Below are 23392 nucleotides of genomic sequence, written 5' to 3'. Positions count from 1 at the left end.
CATGTGGCAGCAGCTGGTGGTCAACTAGGATGCTGAGGACTGGCCCAACGTGCTTTTATAGCTGCCTCTGGTGCCTCTCTAGGCTCTGGGGCAACAAGCCCTTGCCCCAGCCCAGTAGGAGGCTAGGACAGGTGAGTCAGAGAGGGCGACAGCAGGAAGGGGCTGGGCAGAGCCGCCCCGGCACTGGGGTGGCAGCATCCCCTGACAGCATGAGACTTCTGTAACCCTGTCCTAGGGACCCCGTGAAGGATAGGGGCAGGGAGCAGGGCTGAGGCTGGACAGGAGAGATCTGGACATGCCTCTTTCTTTAGGCAGAGGGCCGGAGTCCCAGCCCCACTGAGACCAAAGCTTCCCAAGCCTGGGCACTAATATGTACATGGAGACAAGGCCTAGGATTCCAAGCCTGCTGCTCAAGGTCCCCAATGTGGCCCAGTAAAGGGTTTGGGGGTTCTATGGGCCTGGAGACCTGGGCAGTGCTTTGGGTCATGAACACAAGTGGAGTGAGGGTGACTGCCCTCCCCATTCCTGGAGACCCTGGCTCTGCAAAAGCAGTTTGCAGCCTCCATGGGATAGGTGGGGCGTTCAGGGTGGTGCCTTGCCCAAGGCAGAGGGGGGCACAGCACTGAGCAGAAGCGTAGTCACCTGGCGCCACTCAGCTGATGGTCACTCACCCAAGAGGCTCTGTGACGTCAGCGGTGCCCTCCTATCCCCTGGCAGTCCTGGAGGAGTAGGCAGAGGCCTCCACCACCACTCAGGGAGATGCTTCTGGCCCTAGCTAGAATCTCCTAGAAAGCAGCTTCCCTGGCTCCTGGCACATCACATGAGGAGTGGCAGGGCTGCTCCCTTGTTACTCATGATGGACAGACATGCCTCAAGCCATCTGCCACATGCTGCTTCCCTTAGTCACCAGCCCAACCTGAGCCTCCGTTTCCTCATCTGTAAAATGGGGATAGCGTGCCTTCCTGGCTGTGTCACTAATTGTCCCTGAGACAAAACATGCTAGCTCCTGGTAAACACTTCTTCCCTCCACTCGTCACGAGGTGCCCTTCGGTAGTGAGCTCTGACCAACGGGTGGGGTGGGCCAAGGAGTGACTAGGACATGAGGCTGCCTGGAGCCAGAGGGCTGGGGGATGTGACTTCCTCCTGCCAGGAGCCAAGGAGAGGTCTTCCCATGCTCCTGCTTCTGGGGTACAGGCCTGGGGCAGGGGTCTGAGGCTCTCTCCAAAGTGCAGACTCCCAGAGCTGTTCTCCTGGGTGTGTTGGGGCCTGATTAGTTTACTGGACTGTGGGCCCTCCCAGCCTGGGACTCAGAAGCTGAGACCCTCTTGCATTCCCGCATGGTGTTTGGGGGCTCCAGGGCTACGGCCAGTCCCCCTAGGGTGGGCAGTGGGTATCGTGGGCAGCAGGACCTCTGGGTCTCAAGGCCACGGCCCCACACATGCCATTGCTGTCTCCTTTGGGCAGGGGTGAATCGGGGCTTAAACAATTTAGAGGGGCCCTCTTTATGAAAGGGAATTCAATCATATGATTCTTGCACATTTTTCATTTATATACATATGAACTTCTGGACCCAGACAGGGCTATGAAAGTGGGGGTCCTGGAGCTCAGGCAGGCCCAGATGACCCTGTCCTCCTTTTGTAACAGCCAGAGTCCAGGATGTTTTGCCCAGGGCATTGGGCTGGCACTGCAGAGGGTTGGGGGCAGGGGGACTCCTGAGACAAGGCTGGTGGGAATTGTTCTAGGAAAACTCAGGGATGCTCCCTGGACCTGTCAAAGCCCCTTCCCTGTTCCTTCTGAGGCTGTGTGTCCCCCACCCCTACATGGGTCCTCTCCATGCCTGTTCCCCTGACAAGTGTCATCTGCCTGCTCTAGAATGGTTTCCACACCCCACAGACCCCCTCCTCATGAGCTCCCACCCTAGGGTACTCTGCACCAGTCCCCTCTCTCAGGAGCTCACCAGCCCCAGACAGCCTGTTGTCAGAGTTCAGCTGCACAGCAGAACACTGGCCCACTGGCCAGCCCAGAGCCAGGCCCACCATAGCCTCTGGGGACAACTGCCTTTCCCCCCACCCCCTCCACATGGTCCCCTGCCCGTGAGACCCTGTCCTGATAATTTAATGCACTGCCTTGGTGTGAGCACTGCGATTCTAATGACAACACACCATGGCCCTAGACCTCCTGGGCAAGGTTGGGTCCAGATACAGATGCCGAATGCCTGCGGAGGAGAAGACAAGAGGCCTGGGGAGGCCCAGGACCAGACATGGGCCCCAGGTCCTGGTGCCCTCCCACTTGGCCTTCCAGCTGCTGCTGCTGTGACCAGATCCCTGTCCACCCAGCCCAGCCCATGGGCCCCAGCAGGCCATCTGTGCCCCACCTCTGGGGCAGACCCATAAGAGTGGGACCCCTTTCTAGCCAAAGAACCTGAGATAGGCCCAAATCCTCCTAACCATGATGGATCCTGGTCTGAGGGGCTGGGCTCAGGTGACTCCTGCAGGGAACTTCACCTGCCTAGATGAGGTCAAGGGTGAATTACGTGGGGCCTGCCCCCCTACCCCATCATGAAAGATGTTCAGTCCACAGTGGCCCAAGGGGGCTGCCCTTGAACCTAGGGACCCACATCAGCATATCCTGAGTCAGAAGGTCAAGTCCAGCCTCCCCTCAGGCAGGAGAATCTGGCTTTGACAGGAGCAGATAAATTCTCAAGGTGGGATTTGCCCAACAGACTAGCTTGGAAAGGGACTAGCTGGCTGAATCACTGAGTCAAGGAGAGCCAGTGTTTCAAATAGCAATTTGCCAACTTAGCAATTACCAATTCTGAAAAATGATTTATTTGAAATACTTAAATACTTAAGCTGTCTCATGTCTGAAGCCTGATGATGCCTTGTGTGATTTAAAGGACAGACGTCACTCAGTCCATCCTGCTGGTGTCTTCTCCCACTTTTTTTCTGTGGATTTGATCTCACAGCTTGTGCTGTGCCCACCACCTGCCCCCCGCAATGGGATTCCCGGAGACTTGGCTGGCCAGTCACCAGAGGAAGAGGGGCCCGGCAGCACGCCAGCATCCACCCACCTGTGGGTATCAGTCAGGCTCCTGGTGGAAGCCAGAGGACATATTCAAATGGGTACTTGAGGAAAGTAGCTGTTCACAGAAGTGTGGACAGAGTTAAGGGAACCAGTGAGAGATGAGGAATGCCCTGGAGCAGCAAGAGGGGGAGCTGTTCTCTCCCTGGGTCTAGAGGGACAGGAAAAGTGTCCGCAGACCCCAAAGACAGCTGTGGGTGTAGAGGAGGATCATCAGGAGCTGCAGTCATCAGTAGAAAGATGTGGCCATTGCCAAACCAGCAAGGAAGAATCTGAGCGAATAACCACCTCTCCTCTCTCTCCCACCTCCTGTGACATCCCCCACTGTCTGAATTCCACTAGGGCCAGAGAGCGAGGCACGCTGGTGATACAGTCCAAGAGGGAGCGGGCAGAGAGGATCCAGTGGGTATGGAGGCGAAACAGAGAAACAGAGAATTCCAGCTCACTCTGCGGGATGTCTGGGTCTGAGAGAAACATGGCAGCAGCTTTATTATTATTATTACTATTATTTTGAGAGATGCTCTTGTTGCCCAGGCTGAAGTGCAGTAGCACGATCTCGGCTCACTGCCAACTTCTGCCTCCTGGGTTCAAGAGATCCTCCTGTTTCAGCCTCCCAAGTGGCTGGGATTACAGGCACATGGCACCATGCCTTGCTAATTTTTGTATTTTTGGTAGAGAACGGGTTTCACCATGTTGGCCAGGCTGGTCTTGAACTCCTGACCTCAGGTGATGCGCCCGCCTCGGCCTCCCAAAGGGCTGGGATTACAGGCGTGAGCCACTGTGCCTGGCCTGCAGCAGCTTAATTTTACAGTGTCCCTTTTTTCCTTCTGGAAACTATATGGAGCAACAACAAGACTGAGGAGGAGGAAGAGGAAGAAAAAGCCTATCATCAACACACACAGCAAACAACTTCAGAGAAATTAGGAAGCTGGGAAGCCATGTAAACCCAAAAGCAGGTGACACCAGCAGAACCAACCCAGGAAGCCAGGGAAGTGCAGAAGAACAGGACATGGGGGGTGGCCCTGGGGAGGATCTTCATTGCTGCCAGCAACACACACTCCCAGGAGGAGAGGACCCTCAGAGTGAGAACGGAGAGCTGCGGAAGTGAAGAATGAAGGAGCAGGTGCTGCCCGGGGAAGTCCAGGGGTGTGGAATCTGATAGCATCCCTTCCCAAGAGAGGCGGGAACACTTGGGAAGGCAGGGCTGAGTCCCTGGAGGCTGTATCCAGGAAAGGAGGCTGGCAGTAGAAACTTCCTGAAGCCGAGTGGGTTCTGAGAGGCAGAGGGGCAGTGCTACAGAGGTGAGGCTGACGCTTCTGTGCAGGAAGGGCAGGCTCCTGAGGAAGGGAGCCCCGAATGCTCTCCACTAGATTCCCAGGGAGCCCCACTCCCTCTACAGGGACCTTGCGCTGACAATGAAATGCCATTCATATTGGAACCTCCGACACACTGCTGTGAATGTGAGGGTTTTGTGACTGATGGGGTAGGTTTCTCTCTTCCAACTCAATAGTATAATTTCCATTTATTCCTCCCCCAGCCTCCCTGAACGTTCACCTCTTAGATAATCACAGTACGGTGATCAGAACAAGGAAATCCACATTCTCATATTTAACTATATTAAAATATTTCATAAAATAATCAATTTTATTAATTTAATTAAATACATTTAAATAATGTTTAAATATATTTAAATTATTTAACTAATTTAAAATGAACATACTAGCTAAACTAAAGTCCTTATTGGAGTTTCACCACTTTTTCCACTAATGTCCTTTTTCTTTTCCCAAATGCCACCCAGGATCACGGGGCATTTAGTTATTTCTTAGTCTCTTGCCATTTTGTAGGACTGCAGTGACAGTCCCTCAGTCTTTCCTTATCTTTCCTAACCGTGACACTTTGAACCAGTACTGATCAGTATTTGTCAAATGTTCCTCGATTTGGGTTTGTCTGATGTATTTCCATGACTGGACTGAAGTTATGCACTTTTGGCCATTACAGTACAAAAATGATGTGGAATCCTTCCCCGTGCATTCCATCAGAGTTATGGCACTGATAGTTCTTCTTACTGATGATGTTGAACTTGTTCATTTGGTTCAGGTTTCTGCTTGAACAGGGACCTGGGAGGCAGAGCCTGCAGGGAGCCGAGATCACATGACTGCACTCCAGCCTGGGCTACAGAGAGAGACTCCACCTCAAAAAAAAAAAAAAAAAAAGATATATTTTCTGTTATTTGGGTAGTATATTTACTCATACTAGCTCACTAACTAAACAGAGCTGCAGATCCGTTCTTATTCCAGCACATTCTTTTTACAACACTTAAGATGACTAAATGTAACATGAAATGGGGAAGATTTAAAAAAAGATGCCTTTGACTTCAGCATGAAATACTGTGTATGATACAAGTGTATGATGAAAACACAACCTCAATAAAAGTGCCACTTACCGTAAATGAGTATAACTGTTCACCAAATATGCTCAAAGATCCATCTGCATCTCTATAAAATAAGAGTGTGCATTACTTCAAAAACTGTTAATATCTTAGTATAATACCTGTTCAGTAAAATAATGCCTCCTGTGTGCTTTGGTGTTTACCAAAGCAGTTTTTACAAAATCTTCTCCTGGATCCTGACTTGTAGAGGGTTTCCTGACTTCCTCTTTCTCAGCATTTCATGTCCTGTGCTGTGAAGTCTTTTATATGATGACCAGTCAGAAATGCCCATAAGTATTGACTCTCCCTAACAGGCGATGGTAATAAACCAAATATATTTTCACTCTTCTAACCACACACTGGAACACAAGAATGTTTTACAAAGCAGTAGTGGTGAACTGTAATAAACGTAAACGTGATTCAGATTTTCTAGCTTCCTTTCTCTTTAGTTCTCTGTAGTATAGTCTCATGATGTATTTATGTATTTTCTGTTGTTTGAATTAAAAACTCAAACCTTTTTAAGAGGCCAGTCTTTGATGAACTTTAAACTTTGTAAAAACTAATGCATTGTGCCTGTGTGATAAACCAGTAGTTTTCCAAATGTGCTCTGTGGACCTCTCAGGATCCCCAAGACCCTTTCCAGAAGGCCTAAGAGCCAACTGTTCTTGTTTTTTTTTTTTTTTTTTGAGACCGAGTTTCACTCTTGTTGCCCAGGCCGGAGTGCAATGGCGCATCTTGGCTCACGGCAACATTTGCCTCCCGGGTTCAAGTGATTCTCCTACCTTAGCCTCCTGAGTAGCTGGGATTACAGGCGCCCACCAACACACCTGGCTAATTTTTATAGTTTTAGTAGAGATGTGGTTTCACCATGTTGGCCAGGCTGGTATTGAACTCCTGACCTCAGGTGATCCACTCACCTCGGCCTCCCAAAGTGCTGGGATTACAGGCCTGAGCCACTGTGCCTGGCCAACACTGTTCTGAATCATATGAATTAAACCTGAGAAAGCTGATTAAAAAATTTAAAAATTTGTAAAAGTAATACAACGTCATTGCCTGCTTTTTCGTTGACACTTGCCATGATCGTATAAAAGTAAAAATGGGTAAAACTGCTGGTTTCTCAGCATAAATCAAGGCAGTGGTACCAATTACATTAGTAGTCACTCTATTCTTTACTATCCCCTGCAGTTAAAAAAGGTAGTCTGAATTACTTAAGAATGTCTTTGATGAAGCAGTAAAAATTAATGTTACTAAATCTTGACATGTCTCTTTAATATTCTGAATAAGTGAAAAGTTAACAAGAAGCGCTTCTGCTGACTGCAGTATGGTTGTTGTTGTTGTTGTTTTTTTAAAAAAAGAATTTGTGATTTAATTGTGAACTGAACAACCAATTTTTTCACAGAACATCGTTTTTATTTAAAAGTACACTGGGCCAGCGCAGTGGCTCATGCCTGTAAATCTCAGCACTTTGGGAGGCCAAAGCTGGCAGATGGCTTGAGCTCCTTCAGGAGTTCAAGACCAGCCTAGGCAACGTAACGAAACCCTGTCTCTACCAAAAATAGAAGAAAATTAGCCTGGCGTGGTGCCACACATCTGTGGTCCCAGCTACACAGGAGCCTGAGGTGAGAGGATTGCTTGAGCTGAGATCATGCCAAAGCACTCCAGCCAAGTGACACAGTGAGACTCAGTCTAAAAAAAGAAGTACAACTTTCATTCCCAAAAACAAATGAAGTGAGAGGTTGTCCCTTCAAGGAAAATAAGTATTTCTTCCCAACGATAAAATGTAAGCTTTCCTGAGGACTTTGAAAAACTTCTTCCTGCTACTGTAGGCTTGACAGCTTTTCAATACTTAAAGGTGTTTTAAAGTAAGATTGGTGGTTAAACTAAAAGTGATTTTTGACATAATAAAACATAAACCAATATATTCCAAGTAACTAATGCATAACATTATAAATGCAAGTATGGGAGGAAAGATCCATTTACTGTGCAACAAAGATCAATGAGTACTGATGGAATACATTTATTAATATGGAAAATGCCACTGTAACTAATTTAAGAAACTAGCACTTGTGAAGTTTTGATTTAGTATTAAAGAATACCCACAACTGTCTGAAAACTTTAAAAATACACCTTTTACCAACTACATATTTGTATGAGGTTAGGTCATCTTACTGATTCTTTTTTTCTTTTTTTGAGACGGAGTCCCTCTGTCACTCAGCCTGGAGTGCAATGGGGAGATCTCGGCTCATTGCAACCTCTGCCTCCCAGGTTCGAGTGATTCTCCGGTCTCAGCCTCAGTCCCTCAGCTGGGACTACAGGCATGCACCACCATGCACAGCCATTTTTTGTACTTTCAGTAGAGGCGGGTTTCACCATGTTAGTGGGGCTGCTGTCAAACTCCTGACCTCAAGTGATCCACCCACCTCGGCCTCCCAAAGTGCTGATATTACAGGTGTGAACCACTGCGCCCGGCCATCTTATTGCTTTTTGTTTTTTGTTTTTTTTTTGAGACGGCGGAGTCTTGATGTCACCCAGGCTGGAGTGCAGTGACGCGATCTCAGCTCACTGCAACCTCCACCTCCCAGATTCAAGCTGTTCTCCTGCCTCTGCCTCCAGAATAGCTGGGACTACAGTGCGTGCCACCACACCTGGCTATGTTTTTGTATTTTTAGTAGAGACGGGGTTTCACCATGTTACCCAGGATGGCCTCGATCTCCTGACCTTGTGATCTGCCCGCTTCGGCCTCCTAAAGTGCTGGGATTACAGGAGTGAGCCACTATGCCCAGCCTCTTATTGCTTTTTAAAAGCAAATTACAAAGAAAGATCTAGAGAATCCAGTTGTCTCCTATTAAGCTCAACATGAGAGACTTTAAATAATATAAATACATGACACACTTTTTACTCAACTTTTTATTGTAGAAAAGTTATTTTTCAGTGAAAAATTTCTGTTAAAAATATTGTTCTCAAGGAATATTTTCTGGTATTACAACCTGGGTCATGGATTACTATTGACATCTAGTTGGTAGCGGCCATGAAAGCTGCTAAACTCTCTGCAATGCACAGGACAGTCCTCACAACAAAGCGTTATCTAGCTCATAATATCAACAGTGGTAAGGCTGTGAAATCTAAACTAAAAATAGAGTTTGAAAAAAAATCTCAATTTTCTATTTCTACCACAGTCAATATCAATATAATCAACATCAACACATACTCCTTGAGATGCTCAATCATTTAAGAATTAAGAGTCTTAAGGAACAAAGAAAACACAAATAATTTGCTTCGATATTTTAGCAGGCACAATACAGCTTATGATGTCTACAGCTGTGACCTAATACTGAGCTTGACATCTTGCAAAGTAATTAGCTAGAATAACAAGACAGGTTTCTAAAAAGCTCACCTTTGCATGATATCATGATGTATCTCCAAGGTCACCTTGTGGAAGGAAAAACAATTCATAACAATAGATGTTATCATTTGTGAGGCCTGAAGACATTTTTTAAAAGGGGGCAGAGGAAACTCTCCTAGCGGCCCTGAAATCCAAATCTTCTAGTTCGGAACAGTACCATAAGGGCACTTTGTTTTCATTTCTTGGTTTTTCACAAAAATATGAGAACCAAAATGCGAGGCAATATGCTGTTAAGAAGATGTGTTTCTGTTGATGATTATAATATATAAATAATAACAGATTTCCCTGTTATATGCTCTTCTACCCACAAAACCTTTCGTCCTATGTGATTTATTTTATGTGTATATTTATTTTTTGACCCAGCATCTCGCTCTGTTGCTCAGACTGGAGTGCAGTGGTGCGATCTTGGCTCTCCACAACTTCCATCTCTGAGGTTCAAGTGATTCTCATGCCTCAGCCTCTCAAGTAGCTGGGACTACAGCTTTGCACCACTATGCCCGGGTAACTTTTTTGTTTTGTTTTGTTTTTGGGATGGAGTTTCACTCTTCTTGCCCAAGCTTGAGTGCAATGGTGCGATCTTGGCTCACCACAACCTCTGCCTCCCAGATTCCAGCCATTCTCCTGCCTCAGCCTCCTGAGTTGCTGGGATTACAGGCATGAGCCACCACACCCAGCTAATTTTGTAGAATGAGGCTCAAAACAACTGAGAGAAGGCAAATCTCAATTTTAGTTACTAGGTCTATACAATATTAACACTTTTTAAAAAGCCTGTAACATTAGCATGTAAGATGGATATGTCTATAGTGCTTCAAGTAGTTTTCATCTCTGAAACAATTTTAAAATCATGGAATTTAAAGTTACACGCTGGAAAGGACTAATGACCTTACATGACATTTAATTCAACACTCATTTTACAGATCAGGGAAACAAACCTTAAAACTGACTTGCGCAAGGTCCCACCAAATAGGAGCAGTTTCTCGTCCTAAACTCTAAACCGTGGCTCTCAAACTTTGCTGCACATTAAAATCATGAGAAGCTTTAATAACGGCCTCATCTTCAACATGAGACATTTTAATGTAATGAGTGCTGGGTATGACTCTGGGCATCAAGGTCGTTGGTAAAAGTTTCCCAGGTGATTTCCATGTGCAGCAAAATTTGGAATGATTGAGCTGGGCTGAAAATCGGAATCTTCTGGGATGCCTTTCTTCACATAAAGATGCCTCACATCCATCCCAATTTTCCTAAAAGGCTTCTCAGTGCCTAGAGATAGAGGGAAAGTGGAGATGGGAAGATACATGTATTTGCAGACCTGTATTTTGAAAAAAAGCCTTGCATAAGTGATCTCAGTGAGTTCCACCTATCCCACTGACAACACTGCACTACTGACTCGTGATAAACATTTTTCAGAATCTTTTCTTGAAGCCAATTTGTCCTATTAATTTGCTCAATAAACCTTTATTTCACCAATAGTTAATATACCAAGTAATTATTTCTCAAATTTGCTGATGGCAAATTAAAACTTATTTTACTTTCAAAAGTAGACTTCCAAAAAGTAGAATAAGGAGGAAAAAAGCATGAAATTTGTTTGAGCAAGATTAATCTTCAAAGCTACTTTTGAATTGTATGCTAACACGTCAAAGTCTTGTGAACTCAAAAGAAGCCAGGGACTCTAGTCGAAGTAGTTTTGGTGTATGTGTGCTCGAAGATTTAAGAGACTCGGCTGACTACAGACATTTAGTGATTACTCAATAGGTCCCAAAGCTCAGGACTTGAGACAGAGTTTGAGTCCAGTTTTTGCTGAAACACAATTTCATCACAACTATTATTAAAAGGGAGGGAGGAAACTGACATTATTATGAGTGTAAACTTGCCATTTTTAATTGAAGTAAAAGTTACTGACAATTGAATTAGCTAAAAAGGCTAGTGCATTTGAAACGAAATTGTTTATAAGCTAGTTATGCTATGTTTACAGAATGAAAAGTAAAATCAAAGAGAAAGATATTAATATTCTAAATTAGTACTTTCCAAACTGTGTTCTAAAAATCAACACTCATAACCCAAGGAGATGATAATAATGTACACTGAACAGCTGCTAGGAGCTGGTGGTGGTGTTGGCTGTTGTTCCTTTTAAAATAAACTTCATCTCAGGGTGCTCTCAAAGCGCATCTTTGTGGCCCAAGAGGTGCTCATGCACAATGGGAGAAATTCAAATGCAGATACACTGTGGTGTCAGAAGAGGAAAAGCTGTTCCTTCTTCCAAGGCTACTGTCCAAAGTAGTACACACTGATTTAGGCCTATAATGCACTGAACAACTAAGTTTTCATGAAAAACATTCAATAAAGGGAACCTATCCTTCTCATGACCCAAATGAGAATCTGAGAGAATACTTTCCATTCCTTTCAAAACTTGATCAATTCAATGCGTTCAACATTGTCGTAAGGCATAAAGGCATCAAAAAATATAATTTTTCTGGGACTGTTTCTTTGCTGTCAGATTTTTCCTTCTATCATGACATCTAAGATTAAAAGAGAAATTGATACTTAATATATAGAATCTGGATATCAATATATAGTTGCCTCCAATTTCTTAAACTGATTGCTGAAGAGACAACCAAATGGCTGAAATAATTTTAGAATAAAGGGATCTATCCCTTGGCAGTATAGTTGTACTCACGATATTATTGTCATTGTAAGATAAGGCTGGCTGGCTGTGTTGTCATCAAGGAGTATTGTTGAACATGAGCTGTATTGTTGACTGAAACGCACAGTAGATACCTGAAGGGGAAGGGAAGTGTAAGTTAAACTTATCAAAGTGTATTTTTTCTTGTTTAAAATGTCAAATGACAAAGCACTAAGATATTTCTTACACTCCATGAACTGCCTGAGTGCGGTATCGTGCACTCTACAGAAAACACATTGGAGGCTCTTAACTTCCAGAGACGATGTTTAAGATACGGGTCATAAAATGCTGCCCTTAGTATGGTACCTGTCATCAAACCTAACAAGGATTTTATGAATTCCCTTTAAAAATCATGAGAAAAGTTTAAAATAAGATTTCATTGCTTTTTTCTACAGCAATATAAAGCACCCAAGAATTTCTATTTCTATGATTAATTTACTATGATAAAATGTAATGTATTAAATAATACTGGTACAAGAGCATTTTACTGCAGTGACTACAAGACTAATGCATTTACTAAATTACTCATCCTAAATGCATTATTTCAGGCGATATTGTGACAAAACAAGTGTTTCAGATTCAGAGGCTCTGTGTGCCAGGGCTGCTAGGCCACCAACAAGCGAGGAAGCCATAGGTTTCTCTAGTCCTATTTTCTTACGTGGAGGATAAAAACAGTATCACTTCAATATTCTCTCACACCCTGAAAACAGATGACAACTTAAAACATCTTTTGCTTCATGTTTAAATAAGATTGCCATGACATGACTCAAATGAGACTCTCAGAGAATACTTTCCATTCATTTCAAAACTTGATCAATTTCATTCTATAAATCATCTGACCTGCACCTAGCCATTTTCCTGCTCTACTCCTGCTCTCTGCCTAGAATACTCCTTTTCTCTTTCCTTGCTTCAGCAAGCTTGACTCCACCTACCCTCTTGGATCTCTTTGTCGGCAGCCACACCAAAAAATGTTTTTTCTACCCTAATTAGTTGAAATCACAAGACACTAATTGTTGCAGAGTATTTCCCTCATGAGAAAGTATGCCTCTCCATAAGAGTAAGGGAGGGCCCTTACTCTTCCTACCTCCAGCTGCTGAGCATAGAATTTTGAATAAATCCAAAACTTTGACAAGTGTTTGACAATTCAGTTATAATTTGGAAGATAAGTCTTACTACATTTAATTACAGCAAAAACACTACTAACAGTTTACTATTTATAGGTATTATTTAAGGTAGTCACAAAATGAAAACAAATAATCTAACATCAGTCAGCATAAATCAGAGTATGAAATTTTATGATCTTTAACAAGAAATGGAAGGGGTTACTTAGTAGTTTTAAGGTTTAATAACAAAAACTAGAAAATAATCGTACCTAGTAATTTAGTAAGTCAAAACCAAAGCCTTAACATCAAAGGTCCAGGACCCATTGGATGCCAATGCCCACCCACTGACTTCTTCTTCCCCTGTACCTGCTGCCTCTCATTTTAACCCATTAAAAATATTAAAGTTGTTTTCCTTGTAGAGGTCTTAATCTCCTTGGTTAGGTCTATTCCTAATTATTTTATTTTATTTTATTTTATTTTATTTATTTTATTTTATTTTTGCAGCTATCATAAAAGGGGTTGAGTTCTTGGTTTGATTCTAAGGTTGGTCGCTGTTGGGGTATAACAGAGCTACTGATTTGTGTACATTCATTTTGTCTCCTGAAACTTTCCTGAATTCATTTATCAGTTCTAGGAGCTTTTTGGAGGAGTCTTTAGGGTTTCCTAGGCATACAATCATGTCATCAGCAAACACAACAGCTTGACTTCCTCTTTACCGATCCAGATGTCTTTTATTGCTTTCTCTCGTGTGATTGCTCTGGCTAGGCCTTCCAGTACTATGCTGAATAGAAGTGGTGAGAGTGGGCATCCTTGTCTTGTTCCAGTTCTCAGGGGGAATGCTTTCAACTTTTCCCCATTCAGTATTATGTTGGCTGTGGGTTATTACATTGAGGTATGATCCGTGTACACCGATTTTGCTGAGGGTTTTAATTATAAAAGGATGCTGCATTCTGTCAGATGCTTTTTCTGTGTTTACTGAGATGATCATGTGACTTTTTTGTTTTTAATTCTGTTTATGTGGTGTATCACATTTATTGACTTGTGTATGTTAATCCATCCCTGCATCCCTGGTATGAAACCCATGTGATCATGGTGGACTATCTTTTCTTTGAGATGGAGTCTTGCTCTGTCACCCAGGCTGGAGTGCAGTGGGGTGATCTTGGCTCACTGCAACCTCTGCCTCACAGGTTCAACCCGCCTTCCAGGTTCAAGTGATTCTCCTACCTCAGCGTCCTAAGTAGCTGGGATTACAGGCATGCGTCACCATGCCCGGCTAATTTTTGTATTTTTAGTAGAGACAGGGTTTCATCATGTTGGCCAGGCTGGTCTCGAACTTCTGACCTGGGGATCTGCCCGCTTCGGCCTCCCAAAGTGCTGGGATTACTGGCATGAGCCACCGTGCCTGGATGGATTATCTTTTTGATATGCCGTTGGGAACTACAAAACATCGCTGAATGAAATCACGGACACAAACAAATGGAAAGACATCCCATGCTCATGAATGGGTAGAATGAATATTATGAAAATGACCACACTGCCAAAAGCAATCTACAAATTCAATGTAATTTCCATCAAAATACTACCATTCTTCTTTACAGAACTAGAGAAAACAATCCTAAAATTCATATGGGACCAAAGAAGAACCCGCATAGCCAAAACAAAACTAAGCATAAACAAATCTGGAGGCATCACATTACTTATTTCACACTATACTAGAAGGCCATAGTCACCAAAATAGCATGGTAGTGGTACAAAAATAGGCACATACACCAATGGAACAGAATAGAGATCCCAGAAATAAACTCAAATACCTATAGCCAACTGCTTTTCAACAAAGCCAACTAAAACACAAGGTGAAGAAAGTAAACCCTATTCAACAAGTGGTGCTGGGATAATTGGCAAGCCACATGCAGGAGAATGAAACTGGATCCTCAATTCTCACCTTACACAAAAATTAACTCAAGATGGTTCAAGCACATACATCTATGACCTAAAACCGTAAAAATTCTAGAAGATAACATTGGAAAAACTCATCTAGACACTGGCTTAGCCAAAGACTTCATGACCAAGAACACAAAAGCAAATGCAACAAAAACAAACAGGTGAGACTTAACTAAATAGCTTCTGCACAGGGAAAGGAGTAAACAGACAACCCACAGAGTGGGAGTAATTTTCCCAGTCTATATATCTGACAAAGGGCTATTATCCAGAATCTATGAGGAACTCAAACAAATTACAACTACAAAAATATGGAACCAGCTCACATGCCCATCAATCAAGGAGTGGATAAAGAAAATGTGATCTACATACACATATATATGAGGAATACCACTCAGCCATAATAAGGAATAAATTAACGGCATTCCCAGCAACGTGGATGGAAGTAAAGACTATTATTCCAAGTGAAGTAACTCAGCATGGAAAACCAAACATCATATATTCTCATCCATATGTGGGAGCTAAGCTATGAGGATGCAAAGCCATAAGAATGATACGATGGACTTTGAGGACTCAGGGGAAAGGCTGGGAGGAGGGTGAGGTAAAAAAGACTACAAATTGGGTTCAGTGGATACTGCTCAGGTGATGGGTGCACCAAAATCTCACAAATCATCACTAAAGAACTTAGTTATGTAACCAAATACCACCTGTTCCCCCAAAACCCTATGGAATAAACAAACAAACAAACAAATAAAGTACAGCATTTTTCTCAGCAAACATAAATAAAATAAAACAAAGACTAAAGTTCACATTTTTCGCTCTCCTTTTGGGCAGGACAAATTTTAGATATGTTTTTAAAGAATTAATAACTTTTTTCCTTTTTCTGAGACAGGGTCTCCCTTTGTTGCCCAGGCTGGAGTGCAGTGGTGCAATTATAGTTAACTGCAGCCTCAAACTCCTGAGCTCAAGTGATCCTCTGCCTCAGCCTCCTGAGTAGGTAAAACGAAAGGCACATGCCACCAGGCCTGGCTAATCTGTTATTTAACGTTTTTGTAGACATGAGGTCTTGCTATGTTGACCAGGCTAAAAATGAACAAATCTTAATTAACTTAAAATATTTCTAACACTTTGGGCATTCATGAAACCAGCTCCATCTCTGTTGTGAAGTAATGGGAAGTATATGGCAGTGGATAAAGTTTGAAAATATTAAACAAGGCCTTATGAGAAAAGTGTAATATGCTTATTACAGATACATTAATTTAAAAAATTATCTGGATTAATATCATTATACTGAAATTAGACTTTGATTTAAGCACAGGTCCTAAATTTGGATTAAATATAATAGATTGACCACAAATTTATTTCCTCTCCCTCCAGAAGTCTCATTAGTCATAAAACAAAGGTTACACACATGACCAGGAGAGAAGGTTGACAGAGATAATTTTTAATAAATGCTGAGACATAAAAAGTAGATAAAGGAATGGTAAATAACATGGAAGCACAACTTTGGTGCCTACAGAAAGTGACTGGAACAGAAGTGAGCCAGTTTGTCTCGTAAAACTAAAGGCAGGTTGTGAACTTACAGGCAAATGGCACTTTGGAAAGTAGGGTAAAATGTAAAACAAAAGCCAGCAAGGTCAGTTGAAAATCTCTAACCAGAGGCCCGAGTCCACCTGTCCTTGCATCTGACAAGAAACTTAGATGTGTGTTTTCTGGATGTATCAAACCTGAGTATTTCTGGCTCATGAAATTATACCATGACTTAAACCTGAGATATAAAGAAAACTGTATACTAAAAATGGAACTCCAACTTCCTTCGCTAACTCTTGCTTTTGGAAAGCAAGTGGTCATGCTTTTACTTCCCAGGCAGAAAACTGGGAGATCCTTCTCAGAAGAAACTGAAATGTCTCCAATAAAGATCCCCAGATCTTTAGAGGTCCCCCAAATGAAAAGCTACTTTGGCTTCCAAAACCTCACAGTGAATGCTATCAGCTAACAGAAGTCCTGCTTCCAAATAAAGCAGCCCAGGGACCACCATACATTGGATGGAAGCCTCCAACAAAAGAGATCAAAACAACAGAAAAAAGGAATTCATGGGAGCAGTCAAAATCAGGAGCAAAATTAAAAAAAAAAAAATCTTAAAACACTCTCAAAAATATAAAATTCAATAGAAATAGTAGAGGATAAAGTCACAGAATATCCCAGAACTAGAATAAAAAGACAAAATAAAAAAATAAAAAGGGAAAAATTAAAAACCCATGCAGGTGTACTGGTCTAAGCAGCCTGGCGTCTGAATAACGAGACTATCAGTAAAAAAGTAACAGAGAAAATAAAAAAAATTCTGAAGAAGAGATAGTCTCAGGTTTAGTAGCCTCATAAAATGAAAAGATCCCCACCAAGCTGTTATTATAAAATTTCAGAACCTCAGAGAGACAGAAGATCCTAAAAAGCTTTCAAGATACCTAAAACCTGGGTGTAAATAGCGTATCACACACTGGCAATAGATTCAAGAACAACACTGTAATGACAGCACAACTGCAAAATGTCTTCAGAACCATAAAATCTAGATTCAACCTAGAGGTGTCCTCTCTATCAAAGAGGAATGATTTTAAGACTGGCCAGCTCTCTAAATATCTCCACCCAGGAAAGTGTGTTAAAGTACAACTAGAGTGGATAACAGGACAGAAGGAAACACAGAATCCAGGACTCAGGTGATCCCACACAAGACAGCAGTTATGTGAGATCCCAAAAGACTTTAAGGAGATAGCACAGAAAAGCAGACATCGAGCATATCTAGGGAAAGCCACTGCATACTGAACTAGGATGACAAAAGGCCAAAGAAAGTTGCCCCCCCAACACACACACAAAAGGAACAGATGTGTTTTCACAGATGGAAAGCATCTTTGAAAGGCATGTGATAAATGCTACAACACTTGGGGAAAAACAGCTATTAGAAAATAAGCAAACGGCCGGGGGCGGTGGCTCAAGCCTGTAATCCCAGCACTTTGGGAGGCCAAGAAGGGCGGATCACGAGGTCAGGAGATCGAGACCATCCTGGCGAACAAAATGAAACCCCGTCTCTACTAAAAAAATACAAAAAACTAGCCAGGCGAGGTGGTGGGCACCTGTAGTCCCAGCTACTCGGGAGGCTGAGGCAGAAGAATGGTGTAAACCCGGGAGGCGGAGCTTGCAGTGAGCTGAGATCTGGCCTCTGCACTCCAGCCTGGGCGACACAGCAAGACTCCGTCTCAAAAAAAAAAAGAAAAAAAAAGAAAATAAGCAAATGAATATTGTCAGAAAATTAGCGTCACGCTAAAAAATAATGGATGTGAAAGCAAACAGACCACCAGAGGCTACTTACTATATCTGGATACAGGAGAATTGCAGATACAAGAGAAGATACAGGAGAATTGCAGAATTGCTCAGATTTCAGAACTGTTTCAGAGACAGGATGAAGGATATGTAATGCAGAGTCACAATCATGTAAATATTACTGATTTAATGAAAAAGTGTGCTACTATTGGAAGGAACAGAGGGAGGAACATAAGATCATGGTGTAGTGAGGAACGTATGCTTTCACCTGACGTGATAGAAAGTCAGTAGACAGTGCTGGCAATTAACTTAGCTCTTCTATTTTTGTTATTTCATTAAAAATAAGATTAAATGTTTAAGGCAGATCTGTTTTTTTTGAAACAGAGTTTCACTCTCTCACCCAGGCTGGAATGCAATGGTGTGATCTCAGCTCACTGCAACCTCCACCTCCCGGGTTCAAGTCATTCTCCTGCCTCAGCCTCCTGAGTAGCTGAGATTCCAGGCATGCACCACCACACCTGGCTAATCTTGTATTTTTAGTAGAGACAGAATTTCACCACGGTGGTCAGGGCTGTTTCGAACTCCTGACCTCAGATGATCCACTCGCCTCGGCCTCCTAAAGTGCTGGGATTATAGGCATGAGCCACGACGCCCAGCCTTAAGGCAGATATTTTTACCACAGCCAGACTGTTGAAATTCAACTTAAATATCAGAAATCCTTAAAAGGACACACTAAGCTAAAGACTTTTCTGGATACATTTAATACTTAGGAAAATAGAAGAGATTTAGAAAATCCACAAAAAAGGGTCCATGCTATGGCCACTGGGTCCACATTGTAATTTAAAGAAATCAAGAGAGACATACTTTTATGTCAAACTATCAATTTATTAACTATTTGACTATTTACTTACGTGGTTTGTACAGTTGCTTCTTATTTCTATAACTAAGAATTAAAAAAAAAAAAAAACTGGTCACTTCTGATACAAATGCCATAAAATAAAAGTAGTTGTTAACATCTTACTGATTACTCCTAAGTAAAATGAGACAAAATTCCATTTAAAAATTATTTTCAATAATTTATAATTTAAATTATCTGGCACAATTAATTTCATAAAGTTTCTATTACATACAAATGAAAGTTTCTATTTCATAAAGTTTGTATTACATAAAATGAAAGAATCCTCATGTACAAAAGAGAAGGGCAAAAAAAATTAGGCCAGATGAAAAATTTAGCTAATAAAAAAGTTTAACTGTTGTATATATGAGCCATGATCCATTAGTATTCTCTCATTCTGCATTTACACATAGGTTACTTTAATTATCAGAAGCTAAGCGCTAACAGCTCTAAGAACTACTTCCTGACCAGGCACCTATATCTGGATGCAACAGAATCCCTGTAAGCATCTTGAACCACACTTACTGGTTACCTACTAATACGTCACTAAAAATAAAACAAAACAAAAAAGGGTCTTTGCACAACTGGAAAGTAATCTATCTTAAATTTTATTTATTTATCTTTTTTTGAGATGGAGTCTCACTCTGTCACCTAGGCTGCAGTGCAGTGGCGGGATCTCAGCTCACTGCAACCTCAGCCTCCCGGGCTCAAGCGATTCTCCAGCCTTAGCCTCCTGACTAGCTGGCACTACAGGCACATGCCACCATGCCTAGCTAATTTTTTTTGTATTTTTAGTAGAGAAGAGGTTACACTGCATTAGCCATGATGGTCTTGATCTCCTAACCTTGTGATCCAACCACCTCGGCCTCCCAAAGAGCTGGGATTACAGGTGTAAGCCAGAGAGCCTGGCCTAAATTTTAATTTTAAAATGAATATACAAACATAATTGGACATGGTGTCTGCAGCACAAAAAAATCATTTTTTTCTCTCTAAAAAAAGGCCAGAATAATAAAAGCCCCAAGAAGGATTTGGGCCATGTTTTGTTTCCTACACTGCCTCTGCCTTTGATGCTAGAAGGGCCTTGTAGGCAAAAGTTCCTACCACTGAAGAGTGAGGGACATGGAATAGCTTTTCTTTTACTGCTTCCATGCTCTCTAGGTGTGAGAAGCCCATGGAACTGGAAGGAGCTGGGAAATACAATTCTGATATGTGTTGGATATGTTCCCCCTCCAAATCTCATGTTAACATGTGACCCTTAATGCTGGAGAGAGGGCCTAGTGGGAGGTGTTTGGGTAATGGTGGGGGATTCCCTATGAATGGCTTGATCCCATCCCCATGGTAATAAGCAAATTTTCATTATGGTAGTTTAAAAGAGTGTGGTACCGGCCAGGTGCAGTGGCACAAGCCTAATTCCAGCACTTTGGGAGGCTGAAGCGGGTGGACCACCTGAGGTCAGGAGTTCGAGACCAGCCTGGTCAACGTGGTGAAACTCCGTCTCTACCAAAAATACAAAAATTATCCAGGTGTTGTGGCACCTGCCTATAGTCCCAGCTACTCAGGAGGCTAAGGCAGGAGAATTGCTTGAACCTGGGAGGTGGAGGTTGTAGTGAGCCGAGATCACACCATTGCACTCCAGCCTGGGCAATGGAGAGAGACTCCATTTCAAAAAAAATAAATAAAAAGAGTGTGGTACCTTCCCCCTTCCCCTCTCTCCTCCCACTTTCACCGTGTGGAACCACCTGCTTCCCCTTTGCCTTCTATCATGATTGTAAGCTTGCTGCAGCCCTCACTAGAAACAGATGTTGAAGTCATGTTTGTACAGCCTGAAGATCTATGAGCCGATTCAACCTCTTTTTGTTATAAATTACCCAGCCTTAGGTATCTCTTTAGTGTAATGTAAAAAATGAACACAAATTCTAACCAGAAATAACTGATTCAAAATGGACAAAGTCTACTCAAACTATAAAAACAAAGATTAGAAACTCCCATATTTTACTGTGCTGCATTACTTCACATATTATTATAGAACCCTCACTTGTATTCTTGCTGTTTAAGTCAACTGGAAAACTTGGTTGTGTATGGCTTTTTAGCAAACAAATGAGGATTTAACCTAACATTAAGGAAAATAAGCAGGAGTAGGGCATGTTTAAATCTACATTACATCAAATGAAAAGGTTAAAAACTTAAAAGTTTTGAGTAGCATGAACTTGGATGTGGTAAATGAATGTGGTCAGAGGACTGTGTGAGAGGAGGCCCAAATCACAGATTCAATCCCCGATGATAAACAGCTATGTTTTTTAATTTGTTTAAATGAAAACCAAGCTGAAGCCTAAGTTCTATCATTCATCTTTAAAATGTACTCTTTGGAGCAAGGGAAAAGGGACCAAGAATTATGAATAAAGAGAAATCCATGACTCCTCCATCAAGTGACAAATTAATTGTGTTGATAAAAAGATGGCAAAATGTATAAACAAATAGTTTACATATTTTCACTAAAATGATAACTAAAGGAAAGTGTATCACACATTAAAATAATACAAGTGAATATGTGAAAAGTTGAAAAATTTAAACCAATATGAGTTTTTCTAAATACTTCCTATAATACACCTGATCAAACAAGAGTTTGTACTGTTTCTCTTGGTGGAAAAAACAATGTTGTCTCACCATCTGTTTGAGAGTTCCTCTGGAATATTGTGGTTGCCTCTGGATTGGCAGGAGGGTTAAACTCCAAAGCTATATGTATAGAGGGAGAAAAGAAAAAAAAGAGGTAATCATCTATAAAAATTTATCAATTCGTTTATTCAACTACTGCATTTAGGCTATTTCACTACATCTACGTCTATTCTTATCCATTGAAATGAATGTATAGACATAAGATAGAGCCAGGCAAGACGGCACATGCTTGTAGTCCCAGCTACTCAGGAGGCTGAGATGGGAAAATCACTTGAACCCAGGTCAGGAATTTGAGGCCAGCATGAGTAACATAGCGACACCCTCCTTTATTTAAAAAAAAATGAAGAGGTAAATGTCGGCTTTGAGTTGTGTAAAATCAGCTTTGCATAAAATAAATCAAGATGTCAGTAAGTCTTAAAAGACAGGTCTATTTTATAGGCAAAATATAAGATATATTCTAGTGGTTTTCTTTTTTCTTTTTTTTTTTTTTTTTGAGACGGAGTCTCGCTCTGTCGCCCAGGCTGGAGTGCAGTGGCCGGATCTCAGCTCACTGCAAGCTCCGCCTCCCAGGTTCACGCCATTCTCCTGCCTCAGCCTCCCGAGTAGCTGGGACTACAGGCGCCCGCCACCTCGCCCGGCTAGTTCTTTGTATTTTTTATTAGAGACGGGGTTTCACCGTGTTAGCCAGGATGGTCTCCATCTCCTGACCTTGTGATCCACCCCTCTCGGCCTCCCAAAGTGCTGGGATCACAGGCTTGAGCCACTGCGCCTGGCCTAGAGGTTTTCTTTTAATTTTTAAAAGTAAATTCAGCATATCTGTCACTTTCATGTCATTCTGAGGACATAGAACCTCAATTTTGTTGAGCAGCTGTCTTCCACAGTCATGTGATATCTATAAGTCTTCATTTTGTCATTAGCAATACATAGGGAGAACATAAATAGGCCTTATTTGTATTGGAAAGGGCCAAGTGACACATACATAAACTGTGTTGTAATCCTAAAGAATGACAATAAAGAGCCATTTTGGGGGCTCTCATCCAACACTACCCATCTACTAATTGGTGCGTAACATCACTCAGAGGCTTTCCTTACATCACCAAACAGCGTATAAGTTTACACAAGTACTTACATGCTTTGTGCATAAAGGTATAATCAATTAATTCACATATTGGTTTATTCTAAAGCAATCCTTAAATATCTTGAAAAGAGAGGACTGTACTTACAAGTTACAAAGTCACACTCATCAGGTGTCATAATTATCCTACCTCTTAAAAAATTAAGAGCCCAACTGAAGTTTAAATAGAAGAGCTATAAGACATTTCTTTTACAGCAATGAAATCTCTGGCATTTAAATGAAAAAAATAAGCCAACTGGATTTCACATCTTTATGATGCAATGTTTTCCATTTTGAAAATTTTAGTTTTTATTCAGGAATCATATTATTACCCAGAATTACTTTTACTTACTCTTTTACTTACTTTTACTTACTCTTTACTTACTTACTATCTCTTTGCAAGATTTTAGAGGCAAGCCAACTAATTGTTTTCTCTTTTCTACCGCTTCCATCCCCCGCCTCTCCCAGCAATGTAGAGACTTAAAAATCTCCAACTTTCTTCCTTTTTTTTTTTTTCTGTGAGACGATGTCTCGCTCTGTCACCAAGGCCGGAGTGCATTGGCACGATCTCTGCTCACTGCAACCTCTGCCTCCCGGGTTCAAGCAATTCTCCTGCCTCAGCCTCATTAGTAGGAGGAACTACAGGCATGCACCACCACACCCAGCTAATTTTTGTATTTTTTTAGTAGAGACGGGGTTTCACCATGTTGGCCAGGCTGGTCTCGAACTCCTGACCTCAGGTGATCCGCCCGCCTCGGCCTCCCA

The 23392-nt window shown here is 42.1% G+C and overlaps 1 protein-coding gene across 1 annotated transcript; it reads right to left on the bottom strand.

Moving 5' to 3' along the window:
- Positions 1 to 4897: 4897 nt before the first annotated feature.
- Positions 4898 to 21567, bottom strand: LOC115900447 (cyclin-Y-like protein 2). Its single transcript, XM_030941277.1, has 4 exons — positions 21505 to 21567; positions 11587 to 11687; positions 5525 to 5576; positions 4898 to 5272 (listed from the first exon to the last, which is right to left on the bottom strand). Exons 1-4 carry the CDS (start codon positions 21505 to 21507, stop codon positions 5144 to 5146), a joined length of 285 nt encoding a protein of 94 aa, XP_030797137.1. The 5' UTR covers positions 21508 to 21567; the 3' UTR covers positions 4898 to 5143.
- Positions 21568 to 23392: the final 1825 nt, after the last annotated feature.

This window comes from Rhinopithecus roxellana, chromosome 11 (assembly GCF_007565055.1).
Source record: "Rhinopithecus roxellana isolate Shanxi Qingling chromosome 11, ASM756505v1, whole genome shotgun sequence".
Taxonomy (NCBI): Eukaryota; Metazoa; Chordata; class Mammalia; order Primates; family Cercopithecidae; genus Rhinopithecus; species Rhinopithecus roxellana.
Note: the sequence above shows the minus strand (reverse complement) of the source record. Positions and strands in the feature narration are given on the sequence as shown.

Excerpts from the sequence above, each read along its gene's own strand:
- LOC115900447 (XM_030941277.1), bottom strand. Across the intron at positions 5,577-11,586 it reads CTTACAATGACAATAATATC|AGATGCAGATGGATCTTTGA; the intron begins GTGAGTACAACT and ends CTTATTTTATAG. Across the intron at positions 5,273-5,524 it reads AACAGTTATACTCATTTACG|GTGGAGTCTCTCTCTGTAGC; the intron begins GTAAGTGGCACT and ends TTTTTTTTTGAG.